The 18,579-nt window shown below is 55.5% G+C and overlaps 2 protein-coding genes across 7 annotated transcripts in view; one reads left to right on the top strand and one right to left on the bottom strand.

Moving 5' to 3' along the window:
• The window catches only part of DRAP1 (DR1 associated protein 1), a 21,712-nt gene extending 3,133 nt beyond the window's left edge, over nucleotides 1-18,579 (top strand). The window contains exons 1-7 of one of the 5 annotated variants that reach the window (XM_058526376.1): nucleotides 13,121-13,341; nucleotides 13,579-13,651; nucleotides 13,763-13,856; nucleotides 14,172-14,291; nucleotides 14,389-14,503; nucleotides 14,741-14,829; nucleotides 18,009-18,579. In XM_058526376.1, coding sequence (XP_058382359.1) covers nucleotides 13,300-13,341; nucleotides 13,579-13,651; nucleotides 13,763-13,856; nucleotides 14,172-14,291; nucleotides 14,389-14,503; nucleotides 14,741-14,829; nucleotides 18,009-18,111 — 636 coding nt within the window. In that variant the 5' untranslated portion in view covers nucleotides 13,121-13,299 and the 3' untranslated portion in view covers nucleotides 18,112-18,579. Of the gene's footprint in view, nucleotides 1-13,120; nucleotides 13,342-13,578; nucleotides 13,652-13,762; nucleotides 13,857-14,171; nucleotides 14,292-14,388; nucleotides 14,504-14,740; nucleotides 14,830-15,200; nucleotides 15,436-18,008 lie in introns of those variants that run through there. The other 4 variants (XM_058526378.1, XM_058526375.1, XM_058526379.1 and 1 more) reach the window with 4 other exon arrangements.
• C31H11orf68 (chromosome 31 C11orf68 homolog) lies at nucleotides 10,614-12,853 on the bottom strand. 2 transcript variants are annotated; one of them, XM_058526372.1, is made up of 2 exons: nucleotides 12,717-12,853; nucleotides 10,614-12,017 (listed from the first exon to the last, which is right to left on the bottom strand). In XM_058526372.1, the coding sequence occupies exons 1-2, from the start codon at nucleotides 12,836-12,838 to the stop codon at nucleotides 11,261-11,263; spliced, it is 879 nt and encodes a 292-aa protein (XP_058382355.1). In that variant the 5' UTR covers nucleotides 12,839-12,853; the 3' UTR covers nucleotides 10,614-11,260. The 2 variants fall into 2 exon arrangements, with proteins under 2 accessions (XP_058382355.1, XP_058382356.1); XM_058526373.1 differs by lacking the exon at nucleotides 12,717-12,853 and adding an exon at nucleotides 12,309-12,655.

The raw sequence follows: 18,579 nt of genomic DNA, 5'->3' as shown, positions 1-18,579 counted from the left end.
TCATCTGCGTGTTCCAGAAACACCACCCTGCCCTACTCCCCAAGCAGCCTGGGCAGTGACTGAGCAGGGGCTCAGGTCTCAATGTGTGTGTGTGTGTGTGTGTGTGTGTGATTACACGACTCTGAAAGTCCCTTCCTGCTCTAACCGTCAGTGGAGCCACAAGGAGGTCCTTTCAGAGGCAGCACATTCCAAGCTCCTCAGTCACTAACTCCCGCCTGGTGGCTACAGAAACGTTCCTGGCCCCTGACCTCACCAGCTCCCACCCTGGGAGGCCAGGAGGCCACAGTGATTGCGGGAGCCTGGGGGCTGGGATGTCTCAGAGACCCTGGCTCTGTCGCTTGGCAGCCCTGTGAGCCTGGCTCAGTCACTTTCCCTCTCTGACCCCCAGAGCATCCCCAGCTCTTGGGGCTGCAGGGTGGCAAAAGGAGGCCATAGACAAGTGTGCTTTGCACCCAGTACGTTCTGTCAGTGCCCCCAGAGTGGTGGAGGTGATGTTTATGCTTTTCAGTTCCCATTCACTTTTTAATTGAAGTTTATTTATTTTTAAAATTGAGTGAAATTCACACAACATGCAATTAACCATTTTAAATGGAATTTTGTGCATTCACAATGTTGTGCAACCACCACTTCTCTCTAGTTTCAAAACTTTTTTACCATCCCATAAAAAAACCCCATACCCATTAAGTAATCACTCCCCATTCTTCCCTCCTCCCATCCCCTGGTAACCTCTAATCTGCTTTCCTAATCTATGGATTTACCTATTCTGGACATTTCATATAAATGGAATCATGCAACATGTGATCTTTTGTGTCTTGTTTCTGTCACTTAGTATAATGTTTTCCAAGCTCATCCATGTTGTAGCATGTATCAATACTTTGTTCCTTTTTATGGCTGAATAATATTCTATTATATATATATACCATGATTCATTTATTTATCCATAAATTTGATGGACTTTGTGTTGTTTCCACTTTTTGGCTATTTGCTGCTATGGACATTTGTGTAGAAGCTTTTATGTGGACATATGTTTCCATTTTTCTTGGGTACATGCCTAAGAGTAGAATAGCTGGGTCATATGGTAACTCTCTGTTTAACCTTGTGAGGAACTGCCAGACTGTTTTACAAAGTGTTACCATTTTACATTCCTGCTAGCAGTATATGAGTGTATGAGGGTTCTAATTTCTTCACACCCTTGCCAACACTTATTATTTTCCTAGAGGGTGTGATGTGGTATCTCATTGTCTTTTGGTTTGCATTTCCTTAATCATGTTCCTTAATGATCAATGAACATCTTTTCATGTGCTTGTTGGCCATTTATGTATATATTTTTGACAAATGTCTATTCAAGTCCTTTGCCCATTTTCAATTGGATTGTTTGGCTTTTGTTGTTGTTGTTGAATTATATTAGTTCTTTATATATTCTGGCTACCAATCCCTTACCAGATATATGATTTGCAGATATTTTCTCCTTCTGTAGGTTGTCTTTTCACATTCTTCATAATATCCTTTGATGTATAAAGTTTTAAAAGGTTTTAAGAAGTCCAGTTTATCTATTTTTTCTTTTGTTGCTCATGCTTCCAGTGTCAGATCTAAGAATCCATTGCCATATTCGAGCTCATGAAGATTTACCTTTATGTTTTCTTCTAATAGTTTTATCATTTTGGTTCTTATATTTAGGTTGTTGGCTAAATTGAAGTTTAACATACGTACAGTAAAGTGCACTCATCCAGCATGTTCAGCTCAATGACTTTTTACATATATGTAAACCCATGCTCCACCCTACCGCCCTCATCAAGATAGAGCACATTTCCAGCAGCTCAGAAGGCTCTTTGTGCCCCCTCCTGGTCACGACCTCCTACCCGTAGGTAACCACTATTCTGCCTTCTAGCATCATAGATTCGTCTTGCCTGTTCCTGAACTTCATATAAATGGAACCACGCAGAGTGTGCTCTTTTGGGTCTGGCTTCTTTTACTCAACGTGTCTGATGGATTCATCTACATTGTTGGGTGCAGCAGTGACTTGGTCTTTTCTCTTGCTGTGTAGCATTCCACTGCATGAATATTCCACAATCGCTCTCTCCGTTCTCCTGCTGGTGACACTGGGGGCTCTTGCAGTTTGGGGCTATTGCGAATAAGGCTACAGGGAGCATTCTTGATATGGCCTTTGGTGGCCAAGTGCACTCATTTCTCTTGGCTATGTGCCCAGGGATGGAATCATTGGGTCATAGTGTACATGTAGGTTTGGCTTTAATTAATTCTCTCCAACAGTTCTCCAAAGTGGCTGTACCATTTTAATTCCCACCAGCAATGGGTAAGCATTCCCATCACCCCACGTCTGGAGGTGACATTTTGGTTCACATCAACAAACATTTCTTTCCCTGGGTCCTGGCCCCATCCTTTCTCTCCTGGACGCTCTCCACAGCCTCCAGCTCAGCTCCCTCCTCTCCATTTCCCACCCAGCAGCCTGAGGGATTTTAAAAATCCTGACAATGTTCACAGAGGAATCTTTTAAAATTCTGACCATTTTACCCTCAGACTTGGACGCTTCTGAACTGTGGCACCTTTTGAAATGCTACATAGGAGGACCTGAGGCCTGGGACGGGGTGGGATGGGGCTGCTTGACACACACCCTGTGTTTTTTTAGGTTGCGTGTTGATTGAGGGGCTTGGAGGGCCAAGAGGGTAACTAGTGGCTCACACTCATTGACTCTTATGAACCAGCCACGGTTCAAAGTAATTTATTAATCCTTACAACAACCCTGTAGAGATAGATAATAATATTATTTGAATTTTACAGATTAGGGAATAGAGACACAGAGAAATTAAGCAACTTGCTAAAAGCCACACAGCAAGGAAATGGTGGAGCCAGGATTTGAACATAGGCAGTCAGTCTCCAGAGCCTGGATCCCCACTGCCTCGTTAGTCTGTCCCTCAAAAACGGCCAGAATCCTTAACAAGGCATTTGAGGTCCTTCCAGACCTGGGCCACCTGCCCAGGCTCCTCGCTCATCAGCACCCGGTTGCTCTCACTGCTCCAGGCTCACTGCTGGACTGAGCCTCTCACCTTCACACAGGCTGTTCCCTCTGTCTGGGATGCCCTTCCTCATCCCCTCACCTGGCCCACTCTCTCTCATCCTGCAGGTCTCAGTTTCCCCCCGGACTTCCTCGGGAGGCCTTCCATGAGTCCCTAACCTGGGTTACATCCCTCATGCAATACAGCCCCATAACACTATGCAGGATATCATGTTTTTTTAAACCTGCCCAGAATAATTTTTAAAGATTTTGCATTTTGGGGAGATTTTATACATACATATAGCATGGAAGAGGGGAAATTATTTTAAAACCTGATTTTTATTTTTGACTTTGGCTTATATTTTAAAAATTGTCATTACATTTCTTTTTTGACTAGGTAATACATTTCCGTGCTTCAAGATCTAGAAGCTTCGCAAGCGTATGCAGTGAAAAGCCCCCCTCTCTGTTGTAACCAGTTTCTTACGGATCTTCTCACACAGAGGGAGCCTGCTCCACATCCTGTTTTGCTCCTTCTTTTTTTTGTTTTCTTATATCTTGGAAATCCTTCCACTGAATATATATAGGTCTGCCCTATTTCTTAAAAAATCTGCTTCATGGAGGTATATTTTATGTTCAATAAAATTCACACTTTTTCACCGTACCGGTCATGTGTTTGACCATTGTATACACCCATGTAAGCACATTCCAGTCAAGATACAGAACATTTCCATCCCCCAGAAAGTTCTCTCCTACTCCTTTGTAGTCAATCCTCCCTACCCCAGGAAGTCACTTACCTCAGTTCTATGGCCATCGATCAGTTCTGTCTCTTCTAGAATTTCACATCAGTGGAATCATACGGTATGTGCTCTTTTGTCTCTGGCCTCTGTCTCTCGCCATTACACCTGTGAAAGTCACCCAGATTGTGTGTAGCAGTAGTTTGTTCTTTTGATTGCTGAGTTGGGTCGCCTTGTATAATGGACCAGTTTCTTTATCCATTCTCCTGAATTAACTGAATTAAAAGTTGAATGGTGGGGCTGGCCCAATGGCCTAGTAGTTAAGTTCGAGTGCTCCACTTCGGCAGCCTGGGGTTCATGGGTTTGGATCCTGGGCATGGACCTACACACTGCTCATCAAGCCATGCTGTGGTGGCATCCCACATATAAAATAGAGGAAGATAGGCACCAGTGTTGGCTCCAGGACAATCAGTTGTATGGAGCCAGCTGTGGGGGGAGGTAGGGATGATTAAACTTTGTCTTGGCCCTAAAGCACTTACAGCCCAGAGAGGTGATCAGACACGGAGGAAAAGAGCCCTAGTGGTAGGTAGATGGTGCTGGGGGCAGGAGCTGGAGAGCATGAGGGGCGTTACTGGAGCCCCCAGGAAACAAGGATTCTCTGCCACTGGGGTGGGGGGAGCAGGCTTCCTGGTAGAGGAGTATTTGAGGTTGGGGGAGACATTTCTGGAGTTGGAGTCAGTGGGCACAAAGGCCCAGTGGGGGGGAGGGAGGGGAGTCCTAGGTCCCTGTGGTCCAGGGCATGTGTTGGAATGTGTGTTGGGACTGTGAGCTGGGAGGGTGGGCTGAGTGAGGCCTAAGCCAGGGCCCTTGAGTGCCGGGGTGAGGAGCTTGGCTTGGGCCGGGGGACAAGGGGACCCTGAGTGGTGTTTGAACAGGGAAGTGACCTGTGCTCAGTTTACTGAGGCTGGAGTCTGGGGAGGAGGGAGCTGGAGCCCCTTGTGGGAAGGTCTTCTGAGCCTGGCCATCCAGGCCCTCTGGGTCAGAGGGAGCCATTGGTGGGCTGGGCTGAGGAAGGGGCTAGGGTGAGGGGGGCTCTGTGCTGCTTCTGGGGCTTGGGTATCACCCCCCATTCCCCAGATGCCACTGAGCACCACACATGCCTCTTCCTCTGCTGTCCTTTGAGCCTCACGACACCCTCGTCTGATAGCAGAGCTGTCCCCATGAGGCAGACAAGGACCCTGAGGCTCCGGAGTGGGAAAGGGGCCGGGCTAAAGCGCTACAGGGAGTCGGGGGCAGGGCTACCATCTCCCTACTCCTTCCCTGGGGTTCCCTGGCCCCCACAAGCCATCTCTCCAGCCCTGGGCATCCGGGAAAGCATCAAAGACATGGTCCCAGCCCTGGTTGCTTTGATTTGTTATGTAACCTCAGGCCAGTCCCTTTCCCTCTGGGAGCCTCAGTTTCCCCCTCTTGCAGATTAGTGGTTTACATACTGGGATCCCTCAAACCAGAGGTTTCAGTGGAGATCCACTGGGGGGAGGGGCAGGGCGGACCCTTGGGCCCCTCATCCCTGCTCCCACCAGCACAGCTTGAGGGGGCAGTTGGGGATAACAACATGAGTTCTGGAGTCAGATGGCCTGGGTTTGCGTCCCAGCTCAGCCACTTCCTGGCTGTGTGACCTGGGCCATTCCTTTAACTTCTTATGCCTCCGTTTCCTCATTTGTAAAAGGATAGGATAATGATTGTACCTGCTTTTCAGGATTGTTGGGGGAGTGAATGAGATAAGGTGTGGATGGCACTTAGCACAGGACTGGTACAGGAAGAGAGAAATGAATGTAGTGAGAACTTTCTTGCTTTTGTGTTTTGTGCCATGTGGACCATTTCCTCTGAATGTAGGGCATCAAGTGCTCTGCTGTTGGTACCCAGGATGGCTCTGCCCACTCAGGCCAGCCCCTTAGGTTTCTTGGAGCAGACCCAGGCCCAGGGAAGTTGGGGCCTGTCACCCTCCCAGAGGCTTACCTCCACCCCCGGGCTCCAGGATGCCAGCTCCTGCTCTGGGCCAGGAGGGCGATGAAATGCTCATCCTGGGATGAAAGGCTGGCGGGCCTGGGCTGGGCCAATAAACAGCCCCACCCTTGCTGGGAGGACCTCCGGGCACCCGTGTAAACTGAGTCATGGGGGGGTGAGGGGGTGAGTCATGGAGCCTGTGAGTGGGAGCCAGATGGGGCAGAGCTGGCCTGTGTGGGGCTCTTGGCCACGCCTCACTGCCACAACTCTGAGCTCCCCTCTAACACCCAGCAGGCCCCTGGCCGGGGCAGAGGGAACAGGACCTGCCTAGGCTCGCTGAGGGGCTGAGGGGCAGGGGCTGGGAGGCTGGACTCTCAGTGTGGGTGTCTGTGCCCCTGTGTGTGTGTGTGTGTGTGTGTGCGCGCGTGCGTGTGTGTGTGTGTGTGTGTGTGGTGTCGGAGAGGGGGGTTGGCAGACAGGAAAGAGAAGCTCTGACTCGGGAGGAAAGGATTGGGGTTTGGAAGGGAGTCAAAGCCCTGAGAGGAAGATTTTGGCGGGAATGCTTCGCTGCCCTCTCCTGGCCTCTGTGGGTTCCGCTGATTTTTTTCTGCAGGAGCCTGCTTTCTCCCTTTAGCCTGGGAGGAGCTGGGGCCCAGGGCGTGACCCGCCTGTCCTCTAGGGTTCCCAGGGGGCAGAGTTGGGACCTGAGGGTGAAAAATCCCCGGAAACCAATTTAGACTTAAACCCCAGGGAGGCCTCTGCCCCCAGGGGCCAGAACTGCTTGGGGACCAGGGATGGAGCTCCCGGCCACAGGGGTGTGTGCGAGCGCTCTTGGGAGTTGTGGAGGCCCCCTGGAGCGATTCTAGCTTTGACTGTGGCCAACTTAACCTCCTTCTGCTGCCTTTTCCTCCTCAGTAATATGAGGGCTCTGAGGACTGAAATGAGTTAATGCGTATAAGCTGCTTGGAGTAGAGCCTGGCACAGAGAAGGTCTGTGGACAGGTTTGCTCTTACTGTCTGAGCTCAGTTTTCTCATCTAAAAAATAGGTGAGGGGAGGATACCTGAGGTGCCCCTTGTCCAGCCGTCTCTGGTTCCAGTCTCTGGTGGTGTTCCCCTGGAAGCTGCTCTCTATGCCCTGCCACCCTGTCCGGCTTTGCCCGGTTGTCCAGCCTGGGGGGTCTTCATGCCCTGCTGGGAAGCTAGTAATCAAGGAAAGATGGGTTTGGTGGGTTTCTGGGCTGGTGCCCTCAGGTTACCCTGCGGTGTCTGGGGGACGAACGTCAGAGAAGAGGGGAGTTTCCCTCTGAGGATGAATCAGCCGTGTGACCGAAGCCTGGTCCCCGCCAGGGCCCCTCCCAGCGGGCGGGAGTAGGGAGCAGTTGCCCTGCTGGGAAAATCCCCCAAACCTCGCCAAAGCTTCTGCTGAAGCTTTCTCCTGACTCAGCTGTTTCCTGTCCCCTGCCCCTCCATTCAGCCCTGAGCCCCAGCTGGAATCAGGGGTTGGGCAGAGATTCTCCCCACTCCCCAGGCAGCCCCTGTGGAGCCTCCTCCCTGGGGTGTGGGGGTTTGCAGTGCACGTGAGTGGGAGGAGGTGGAGTAGGGGGGTGTCTGCTTTCCCCAGCCTCAGTCCCCCTTCCTGTGGTTTTATAAAAGGAAGCAGAGCACAGGGGCTTGTCCACCTTTACCCAGCCTCACCCACCCTGGGCCAGGGCTGCATTCTTACTCCTGTGTGGGAAGAGACCAGCTGGACAGGACAGAAGCCCCTGCCAGCCTGAGGGGGTAGGTCTTGGGAAGCCCTTGGCCTGACAGGGAAGCAGTCCCCCCCAACCCCGTAGGCCTGGGAGATCCTTCCTGTCCAGGTAGGCTTAGTGACTGTATTCTGTGAGCCTCGGTTTCTCCATCAGTAAAATGGGAATCTTAGTCTTGGCCCAGCCTCTCTCCCAGGCAGTTCTGAGGACCCACGCTGTGCGCTTTACAACTCAGATCCTCAGTCCTTGCTGGCTCTTATCTATCTTTGCAGCCCCCCACCCCAACAGCACCTTCATACAGTGCAGGATCCACAAGGCATCAGGTGCTCTGGAGTCAGATGACCTGGATTTAAATCTTGGCTCTGCCACTTATAGCTTTGTAACCTCAAGCCAATTACTGAACCTTTCTGGGCCTCAGTTTGCTCTTCTGTAAATGGCAATAATAATAAAGTCGGGTGGGGCTTAGATGAGCTAATGTGAGTAAACACTTAGCATGGCGCCTGGCACTTGTCGTGAATAGAAGGAGGAAACTGAGGCCCAGAGACAGAGAGTGACTTTCACTTAGTCACTCATTTCTTCAGTAACATTGATTTGGCACTCGTGCTAGGCCAGGTCCCTATGCAGGACGCTGAGGACACCTGCGGGATAAAGCGCAGCCCTGTCCTCGAGGGGCCCCAGGCGCACAGATGAGAGCCACAGGTGGACTAGTGGGTGTTATGGAGCCTGGGCTGAGGATGGATAGGGGAGGAAGAACCTCTGAGAGGATGACACCCAAGCCAGTGGGTCTGAGACGTGGAGCCAGCCAGGAAAGCAGGTGAGGGTCAGGCACACCAAGCAGAGGTGACAGCATGAGCAAAGGCGCAAAAGTGACAAAGCCCAGCACGTGTGCGAGAAAACCTCAGGCAGCTCCTGATTCTGGAATAAGAAGGGTAAAGCAGGAAATGGAGGAGATGGGGCCGGAAGGACTGGCAGGGGCTGAATTTGAGTCATTCATTCATTCATTCATTCAATAATTTATGGAGAGATGGCTCTAGCCAAGCACTGTGCTAGGCTCTGGGGACAGGGCTGAGATCCAGACATTGTCCCTGTCTTCACTGAGGCCACATGGGCATGCGGCTCAGGGGCCAGCGGGAGACAGATATCAATCAAGTGGTTGCATAAGGAACCTCCCCATCCTTGCTGCACAGCAGGTGTTCAAGCAGAAGGAATGGCCTGAGGCCCGGGGCTGCGTGCCAGGGTGAAGGAAGTACCAGTTGGCTCCCGTAGGGTGAGCAGGGGTGGAAAGGGGCGCCTGCGGGAAGCCGGGGCAGCGGCAGGGGGCTAGGTCATGGCTGGCTCAGGAAAGCAGACTCTATTGCAGACTGTGGGGAGCCACAGGAGGGCTTTGAGTAGGAGAGGGACAGAGGCAGCTCTGCGGGAGAGCTGGCTGTGGGGGCACAGGGGGGAAGTGGGAGGGGAAGCGGGCAGAGCAGGCAAGTGCAATGGTTTGGTGAAGAGAGAGTGAGGAATGGGCTAAAGCAGGGCCATGAGGCTGGAGAAGGGATGAGCGTGTCAAACGCTTAGTTATGGAAGGAGAACCAGGCGGTGTTGACACCCCTTGGGCATCTTTGGGGGACCCATGAGGGCCTTCCCAGGATCCCCCACAAGCCTTGGCGCACTTTGGTCAAGTGTAGAGCACTGACAGGCTGGGGGAGGCAGGGCACCAGGCTCCAAGGGGAGACCACTCAGCTCTGGGGACTTCCCAGGGCTGGGTTTAGGGGGGACTCAGCCCTGGGGAAGCTCAGGGTGGGGAGGAAGCTGGGGAGGGGGCTGAGCCAGCATCTCATGACTCACCCACTTCCACCCAGTCAGCCCAGTGGCATCTCCGCTCCCCTGCTCCAAATTCCAATTTGGTGAGGCTGCTGGAGGATGAGTCAGCTCCGGCACGGCACGAGAGCAGTGTCCTAAGGGGCTCCCTGCCAGACACCCTGGCCTCCAACCAAGGCCAGGGCCAGGCACGGGGTTGGGGGGTGCAGAGCCAGGCTCCGAGGCTGCAGCAGCCTCAGCTGATCGGGGTGGCCCAGTGAGATCACGTGAGGGAATGTGCCTGGAGCTCCCTGTGGGTGAAGCCAGGGACCACACTCTGCCTGAGGAGGAGGCAGGGACCGGGGTGCAAGGCCTAGCTCTGCCCGACTCACCACGACTCTGAGGGAATTCCCTTCCCCTCTTGGCCTCAATTTCCTTGACCACAGAATGGGACCAACATCTCCTTTTAAAGAGGTTGTGATTAAATAATGCATAAGGAAGTGCTTTGCAAACGTTCTGTGGCCCGTGATGATTAGGGTGGTGGGAGAGGTGAGTATAAACAGGAAAGCTTCCAGGGTCACTTATGGTTGTGCAGGTTGTTCACTGCACAAGGATGTCCAGCCTAGATTTCGGAAATCCAGCCTATCTGCTGCTCACCAGACCGTGTGCCCTGGCCCAGAACTTCTAGACCAAGAGGATACCTTTCTCTAACAGGCGCCAATACACCCTGTAGGTTAGTAGTGGCCCCTCGGACTTTGCTGGGTTGAGCCCCTGGATTTATGGGAAATCACTGAGAAACTGATTCTGATTCTTAGGATGGAGGGGAAGCAGGGCTGGCTTTGCAGAGGCTCTCAGAGAAGTTCTCAGGCTTTTTTTTTTTTTTTTTTGGTGAGGAAGATCAGCCCTGAGCTAACATCCATGCCAGTCCTCCTCTTTTTGCTGAGAAAGACCAGCCCTCAGCTAACATCTATTGCCGATCCTCCTCCTTTTTTTTCCCTTTTTCTCCCCAAAGCCCCAGGAGATAGTTGTATTTTATAGTTGCACATCCTGCTAGTTGCCGTATGTGGAACGCGGCCACAGCATGGCCCAACAAGCAGTGGGTCGGTGTGCGCCCGGGATCCGAACCTGGGCTGCCAGTAGCGGAGCACGCGCACTCAACCGCTAAGCCACGGGGCCAGCCCCTCTCAAGCTTGGCAGTGAGGAGTATCTTATTATTGGGGGATGTTAGGGGGGCCCCATCAGAGCAAAGGGGCAGTCTCTCCTGGCCCTGCGTCTCTCCAGCAACCAAAGCAAGTAACCACCAACACAGTATTTTAAAAAACACTCAAGACACAGACCCAATCTGGGTTTTATTGAAATGCCAGGAGCAGGCACATGACAAGGTAGTGAAGGAAGGGAGAAAGGTGGTGCAGGCTGTGAGGGGGCAGGGAGGGACAGGCCCCATGTCCATGGCCCGGGCATCTTCTCTCTCTGCCCAGGGCTGAGTGGGCACACTCATCCCCCCAACAAAATGGCATGCTCAGGCCTGCAGGGCCTCTGCCTGCTGGTCTGTGAAGGCTCCAAGGAGAGAGACTGGAAGCCCTAAGTCTTTTCTCTTGTGAGGGAGGAAGAGAAAAAGGGGAAGATGCAGGAGAGGGGGGAGGTACAGCCAGGGATGAGGGCAGCCAAGGAAGGCTCTCCTCCTGGGGGTCTGCACCCAGCCTGCGGTCCTCGATGGCAGAGGGGAGCAGCAGCGAAAAGAGAGGCTGAGGGTCCGGCCCTCAGGGAGCCAGAGCCTCCAGGGAGCCAGAGCCTCCAGCCGGTGGGGACTTGAGTCAGCCCTGAACAGAGGGCAGAAGTTCAAGGGGATTGAAGATGCAGACAGTTCCCGAGTGACCTAGTCCTCAGAGCTGGGGGACTTGGCCTCCTTGGGACAAGGAAGACGGGAGGATCCATCCCTGGCAGGGAGGGCAGAGAGTGGTCTCCCCTACTTGGCCCTACTAGGTCAGTTCCACGTTGTTGGCGCGGTCCAGCACACGGGAGCCGCGGGCACTGCCCCCCAGCTGGAAACGGCTCTCATAGAGCGTGGGGCAGAGGTGCCAGCGGTTGGCCCGGTAGATGCCCAGGTAGGTGTAGACGTCAGGCTTGTAGGTGAGCAGGCACTTAATGCCTGCTGCACGGATGGCTGCATCGGCCTCCAGCACACCCAAGCGGTCCGTGAAGTCGTCCGTGTAAACACAGATGACCTGGCGCCCACCCTCCCTGGCCCGTGGGCTCACCTTGGCCACCTGAAGCCGGCCCTCGACCACGGCCCGGGCAATGCCGGCCCAGGCGTGGTCCAGCTTGAAGCCAGGTGCCAGGTGCATCAGCCACTTGCCCGAGAGCACGTGGTGGGTGATGGCCAGCTGGCGCAGGGTACCTGGCGTGATGGGCCGCCCGCTGGTCTGCAGAGCTTCCCAGGCTGCCTGCAGGCCCTGCACGTCGCCTGAATTGGGGACGTAGCCCTGCCCATATGCTGCAATCCAGCCCACGGGCTCCGAGTTGGGCGAGCCAGGGTCGCCATAGCGGGTAACTTGGGATGGCGGGTACTTGGCCAACCAGGCATCCAGCTCTGAGGCAGGTGTGGTGCGGGCATCAAACACCAACCAGGGGTCCATGTCAGCTGCCATGGCCTCCGCGGCCAGATGCTCAGCAGTGAAGCCATCCTCCCGGCCGCCTGGAGAGTCCTCCTCCTCCAGCTCCTCACCTGGCTCCATCCTGAAGCGAGGGAACCGAGTTAGGGCAGGTCCAAGACAGATCTACAGCTTACTGGGCCCTAGAAGGGTGCTAGGCACTAAACTAAGCTGTGTGGCTTTGGGCAAGACTTAATGTCACCGTTCCTCTGTTGCTTCATCTTTAAAATAAGTAACAACTGTTCCTGCCTTGTAGAGCTGTTGAGAATTAAATGCCTGACGCGGAACACGAGCTACGTAAGTGTTGTTGCTAATGTTATCACTACTGTCCCTGACTTACAGATAGGAAACTGAAGCTCAGAGAGAAGGGACTTACCCAAGGTCACACCTGTAGAGAGTGACAGGGCCATAATGTGCATTCAGGTGTGGAAGCAGCCGGCCCAGCCACACCTCCTGGCCCTGCCAGTCACTGGCAGGTCCCCGAGCGCCGGGATTTAATGGAGGGAGGAAGACAGGCGCGCAATCGCGCAGCACTGGGGCAGGCCCTGCAGGGCCAGGCCTCCCGGGGGGGTGTCATCGGGCCTATTTAAAAACCAGGACATTGAAGCCCAGAAAGGGCTGTGACGGGTCCGAGGCCAGTGGGGCGGTGCCCGGACTCGAACCCAGGCTGGTGGGAACCTGCGGGAGGGCCAGCCGCCGGCCAGCCGCGCCCGCCGCCATTAGCGCCCACGGCCCGAGCTACGCTCCCGCCCGGCCCTGCCCCCTCCCGCCGCCCAGCCGTCACCTCCGGCCTTCGCTGCGCTCGGCGCCGGCCCAGCCCCGGGCCCGGCTCCGCTCCTGCCGGGGCTCCGCGCCGCCGCCGCCGCCGCGCCCCGCCCCCGCCACGGCTGCCGCCGCCGCCGCCATCTTAGCGCCTCGCCGCCTCAACAACAACTTTATAGACAAGCGCAGCGCGGGGCGGGGCCCCCGGGCCGGATCGGCCGCGCCGCGGGGCGGGGCCGACGAGGGAAGGGGCGGGGCAGGTGGGGGCGGGGCTGACCCCGGGGGCGGGGCCGTCAGGGAGCCCGGGGAGGGGCGGGCCTGCGTGGGCGGGGCTAACGTTCGCTCTCCTGGCCTTGGGCGCGGGTGGGAGTGGCGGCCCTGTCCCGGACCGACGTGCACCGCCCGGGAGGCTATAAGGGGAGGGCACTCGAGCCCTGGGAGCGGCGTCTTGACTGGCGGCGCTAGGACCCCGTGGGGAGCGGCAGGGGCGGAGCAGGCGGCGCCAGGACCCGGGGGAACCGCGGCGGGCGGGCGGCGAGCAGGCCCCGGGGCCGGGAGGCTGCGGGCGGCGGCGCTGGGCCCGGCGCGGCGAGAGAGTCCCCGAGATGCCGAGCAAGAAGAAGAAGTACAACGCCCGGTTCCCGCCGGTGAGCACGTGGCCGGGCCCGGGAGGAGCGGCCGGGCTCTCGTGAGGCTTGTGCCCAGGCCCCGCTGGGGGGGCGGGCGCTTCGCGCTGTTCGGGGGCCCGGACGCCCCGCCCCCTTCCGTGCCCTCCCCGCGTCCGTGCCCCCCTCCCCCCTTCTCCTGGGATACCCCCCTCGCTCGCCCCCAGCACCCCTTTCTGGGTCGGAGGCCACGGGGTCCGAGCTCTCTCCCTTCCCCAGGCGCGGATCAAGAAGATCATGCAGACAGACGAAGAGATTGGGAAGGTGGCGGCGGCTGTGCCTGTCATCATCTGTATCCTGTTGGGGGCTGGTTGGGTTGAGGGACGTGGGAGAGGGAGGCAGCCCGGGGTCGCCTGTGTGGGCTGGGGACCCCCCTAGCTGCGTTCTCCTTGACACCCCTCAGCCCGGGCACTCGAGCTCTTCCTGGAGTCGCTATTGAAGAAGGCCTGCCAGGTGACCCAGTCCCGAAATGCCAAGACCATGACCACATCCCACCTGTGAGTGGCTGCGGAGCTGAGAGGGCTGAGTGGGGCCGTGCCCCAGGAGTTCACACAGTTAGGGGCGGCTGCGTTCTTATAGTGAGGGAGGTGGGAGGCTGCTGGGAAACCAGCCAGGCCTCCAAGACTGGTGGGTTTGAACTGGGGGAGGAGGAGTTGGGTGTTCCAGCAAAGCGGGGGAGGTCGGGTGGTGGAGATGGGGTGGAGGCTTTCCAGGCTCTGTTCTCCTGACATCCAGAGCCTCTTACTGTCCCTTGCTGAGGACCCAGACATCTGGGCCCCACCTGAGTGTCATCCCCTCCCCATCTCTTCCAGGAAACAGTGCATTGAGCTGGAGCAGCAGTTTGACTTCTTAAAGGACCTGGTGGCATCTGTGCCTGACATGCAGGGGGACGGGGAAGACAACCACATGGATGGGGACAAGAGTGCCCGCAGGTGGGGACCGAGGGCCAGTGTGCAGGTGGAGAAGGCCAAGGCCACCAGGGTTGGGGGTGGCTGGGGGGTGATGAATGGGGGGGTGACCTCTGGGCAGATGGACTGTACCTTCTCGAAGGGGCCGGAAGCCAGGCAGCAGTGGCCGGAAGAACGGTGGGATGGGAAGCAAAGGCAAGGATAAGAAGCTGTCGGGGACAGACTCGGAGCAGGAGGTGAGTGAGGCCCCCAGCCCTCTGTCTCGTAGTGTGCAGAGGGCAGGCTTGTCTCAGGCCGGGCTGGCTGGAGCCTGGTTCCATCCTCACCTCTTATCTCTTTGTACCTTGGTTTTGTTGTTTATAAATTGGGACTATGGAGGTCACCCTCCTGTCCCTGCTACTCTCAGGGGTTTGTGCTTTCCAGTGATGAGTCCATGCCTTTCATGTCACTTCTCATCCCTACCTTGCTACCAGGATGAGTCTGAGGACACAGACACCGATGGGGAAGAGGACACACCGCAGGCCCCACCCCAGGCCAGCCACCCCCCCGCCCACTTACAGAGGTAAGCAGCTCAGTGGGCGCCAGGAAAGGGCCAGCAGACTCCCCAAGGCTGACTTGTCCCTCCTGGCCTCCATGACCACTTGGATCTATTGGTTGTGGCAGATTTGGGGCATGGGAAGGGAGAAACTGAGGAGGGCTTAAAGGTAGGAGACTGTGCTCTCCGAAGGTCCCTTCCACTCTTGGGCGGGGCAGTGGATGGGGCCTGGGCAGGGACTGTGTGACCTGCTTTGGGCCCTTCCCTTCTCTGGGCTTGGCTCCCTATTGGTACCGAGGGCGGTGGGCTCCATGCTGCCCGTGTGGAGGGCAGGGGGTGGCTTAGGGGTCAGGAATGAGCAGTGGCCTGACCTTCCTCTCCTGTTTTCTGCCTAGCAGCCCCCCGACACCCTTCATGCCCTTTGCCTCAACTCTGCCTCTGCCCCCAGTGCCCCCAGGCCCCTCAGCACCTGATGCAGAGGATGAAGAGGATTATGACTCCTAGCGCCCTCTGCCCCCCAGGCCACACCCCTTTTTAGTTGGTTTTGGTTGTTCTGGGGGGAAGAGAGAAGGTAGAACTGTTCTTAAATTTATTAAAAAAAAGAAATAAAAGGGAATGCCAGTGTTTGTCCCAGCCTCTGTCTAGGGCTTTGTGGCCACCTTGCCATCTTTTCACCTGCCTTCTCCACACTGAGCTGGGGCCAGGAGTGGTGGTGGGCCAGGCAGCAGCAGAGTGAAGGGAGGGGCTTTACGTCACAGTTATGCCAGGGCAGGCCCAGTGGTGCTGAGGGAAGGAAGGCGGGCAGGGTGGTGTAGGGCCTGAGCCAGCAGGTACCCATTATGCCGGGAGACAACCTGTTTCATCGTGCTGTGTGACCCTGGGCAGGTTCCTACCCTTCTCTGAGCAGCCTCCTCGCATCTCTCTGATGGAGACCATTCTGTCCCTGCTAGGCTGCTGCAGAGGGATAGATGCGACAGGTAACAGAACAGGTCTTGAAAACTAGAACTTGGGCCAGGTGCCACGAAGGGTGTGAGAAGGGGCACTGGGAGCAGAGGTGGGCGAGATTGTGGAGGGCCTTGAAGGCTGGCTCACGAGAGAGCAGTGACACAGCACCACACCGGCTGTGGCCACTGTGAGTGGTGCAGGTGGGTTGTGATTCCAGCCGGCTAATCAGCCAGGACGCTCAAGCCCTGGGACTTAAGGTGGGACCTTTGGGGACCGGTTTTGACAAGGTTGCTGGCTTTCCCATGGCTCGGGTGGCAGCAGGGACCCTCTAGGAGTCCAAGCAAGGATGATGGCTGCCACACTGGGTAGCGAAGCTGGTGGAATGTAGGCCAGACGCAACTGGAAGCCACAAGTGGTGATCCTGACTGCGAACAAAACCAGCACAGCGGAGCCAGGAGGCTCAGAGGCCCAGATTTCTGGTGACATCTGAACACCTGGACCCGGTCTTGCCGGAAGCCTGTATACCTCAGACTTCTTAGTCCTGTGAGCCAATAAACATTTTTCCCTGCCGGAAGCCAGTTGGGTTTCTGTCACTGGTAACTGAAGAAGCTGCGGCTGACAGGGACCGTGAATGGGAGGGGTTCCCATCGGCCCGGAAGCGGGAGGTAGTTTTCTCTAGCAGCAAGTCGTGTGCAGTCCCAGGGGAGGCAGACTCCTGGGGTCCACAGAGCTGAGGGCATGCTAGTGGGGGTGAGGAGCTGGGGTAAGAGAGGAAGAGAGCCTGGGAGCCTGTTGCTGGGCTCTGTCCAAAGGGTGAGATCCTGAACTGAGAAGGTTCAGAGTGAGGAGGCTGGGTGAGAGTGAGGAGGACGATTGGGGAAGGCCAGGAGGCCACGGTGCAGGGAGTAGCCCCTTTCATCTAGGCAGAGGCTCGAGGAGGTGTGGGTGGGGGTGGGAGATGCCCAGGAGCCCCTGGCCTCTGCCTCTGCATTCTCAGCCTGTTGGCTCACCCTTGGCAGGGTGCTTACGAGTGGAACTTCTGGAGCCAGGCCCCGGGTTTAAATCCTAGCTTCTGCACTTACTGGCCTCAAACAAGTTCTGTAGCTTCTCGATGTCTCAGTTTTTCCATCTGTAAATGGGACTAGTTATTACCTATAGTTATACATGCTATGCTGTATATACTAGTTATACCTATTAGTTAAGGCAAGGGCCTGATGTAAAACTCAAACTGTTTAGGCTCAAGTGCAGAGGAATTTTCTTGCTCATATAAGGTTTATATTGGGATTTATCTGATTAGTGGGTGGTGCTTCTGCAAGAGGGACGCCAGGGCCCAGGCTCCTTCCATCTTGTGGCTCCACCATCCTCAACCTATGACTTTCAGGATCACTGAGGAAGGGGAAAGCTCAGAGCCTATGGAGGTTTTTCTGGGCCAGGACTAGAAGTGGCCCCATCACCTTTGTTCACCTCCCACTGGAACTGCCACAGGACCCACCTGAGGGAGGCTGGGGAAGGTCCTCTAGCCAACCTGAGTGACCGACCAGCCAGTTTCGGCCATAGGACCTCATAGGCCGTTAGGGAGGACCTGACCCAGCTTTCACCAAGTGTTAGGAGTGCAGCCTCCTGAGTCAGAGGTTAGGGGCCCCAGGGAGACGGTGCTTCTGGCTGGGCCAGGCCCCTGGGTGCTTCCTGGGAGTCGGGAAAGATGGTTCTGCCCTGCCCGTGGGCACCACTGGGCACCGGGAGGGAAGCCTGTCAGTACCCCATCTGCAGAGCTCTACCTGGGAACCAGAAGGTTTTCTTTGTTTATTCTCTATCCACTGAGGAGCCTTGAGCCTCGGGCCAGGTCCTGTCTGAATGCCTCAGCCTGGCCTTGGCTGTACCCTGGGGTGTAAGTGTGACCAGTGGGTAGAATGGGAAGCAGCTTCTGAGGCCAGTGTAGCATCCAGAGACTGAGACCTTCAGGTGAAGGGTATGGGCCCACCCATCCCTGCCAAGAGGAGAGTCTCCCTCCATAGTCCCCCTAAGGATTCATTCAGCAAATGCTTATTGGGCACCCAACATCGTCCCTCAGCAGGGAAATGAGTTGCCACAATCACCCACCAGAAGCCTGAAATGAAAAAGTCTGAGATCGCCAAGTGCGGAGAGGAGGTGGCAAGGCCAGACCTCAGTGCTGGTGGGAACGTCACGAGGTGCAACCGTGTTAGAAAACAGTGGGGCGGTTTCTCCTTGAGTCTATTAACACGTACTTCCCTGTGACACAGCAGTGCTGCTCCTAGGCATACGTCCACCAAAAGACACGTACAAGAATGGCCACAGCCTCCCACTGGAAACAACCCAAATGCCTGTCAACAAGAGCACGAATAAATGGTAGGGTATTGTACAACAGAACAATGAAAAAGGGCGAACCACTGTTACACGCAACATCGTGGGTGAATCTTGGAGACCTTATGTTGAGCAAACGAAGCCAAACACAAAGAGCACACACCGTGACGTAATTCATTTAAATCAAGTTCAGGGACAGGTGAAATTAATCGATGGTGATGGAATTCAGTATAATGGTTACCTCGGGGTGGGAGTTGACTGGGAAGCAGCCTTCTGGAAGTGTTCCACAGCTTGAACTGGGTGGTGGTTGTATATAAAAATGTATTAAGCTGCACACTTAAGATGCATGCACTTTTATGATAGCCTCATAAAAATTGTATTTATTTTATCCATCTATTGAGAAGCTATTGCACACTAGACACTATTCCAGGTAGTGGCGATTATGTGAACAAAATGTTCCTGGAGTTTATTTCTAAAGTGGAGAGACAGACAATAAAAGAGATAAATGCA

The sequence above is a fragment of the Diceros bicornis genome, chromosome 31, assembly GCF_020826845.1.
Source record: "Diceros bicornis minor isolate mBicDic1 chromosome 31, mDicBic1.mat.cur, whole genome shotgun sequence".
In the NCBI taxonomy this organism is placed as follows: Eukaryota; Metazoa; Chordata; class Mammalia; order Perissodactyla; family Rhinocerotidae; genus Diceros; species Diceros bicornis.
This window is presented reverse-complemented; position numbering and strand designations above follow the sequence as displayed.

Bases quoted from the DNA above. Each gene is read 5' to 3' on its own strand.
- C31H11orf68 (XM_058526372.1), bottom strand. From the start codon at position 12,838: ATGGCGGCGGCGGCGGCAGCCGTGGCGGGGGCGGGGCGCGGCGGCGGC. The intron at 12,018-12,716 runs GTGACGGCTGGG...CCCTCGCTTCAG, and splicing joins GAGCGCAGCGAAGGCCGGAG to GATGGAGCCAGGTGAGGAGC.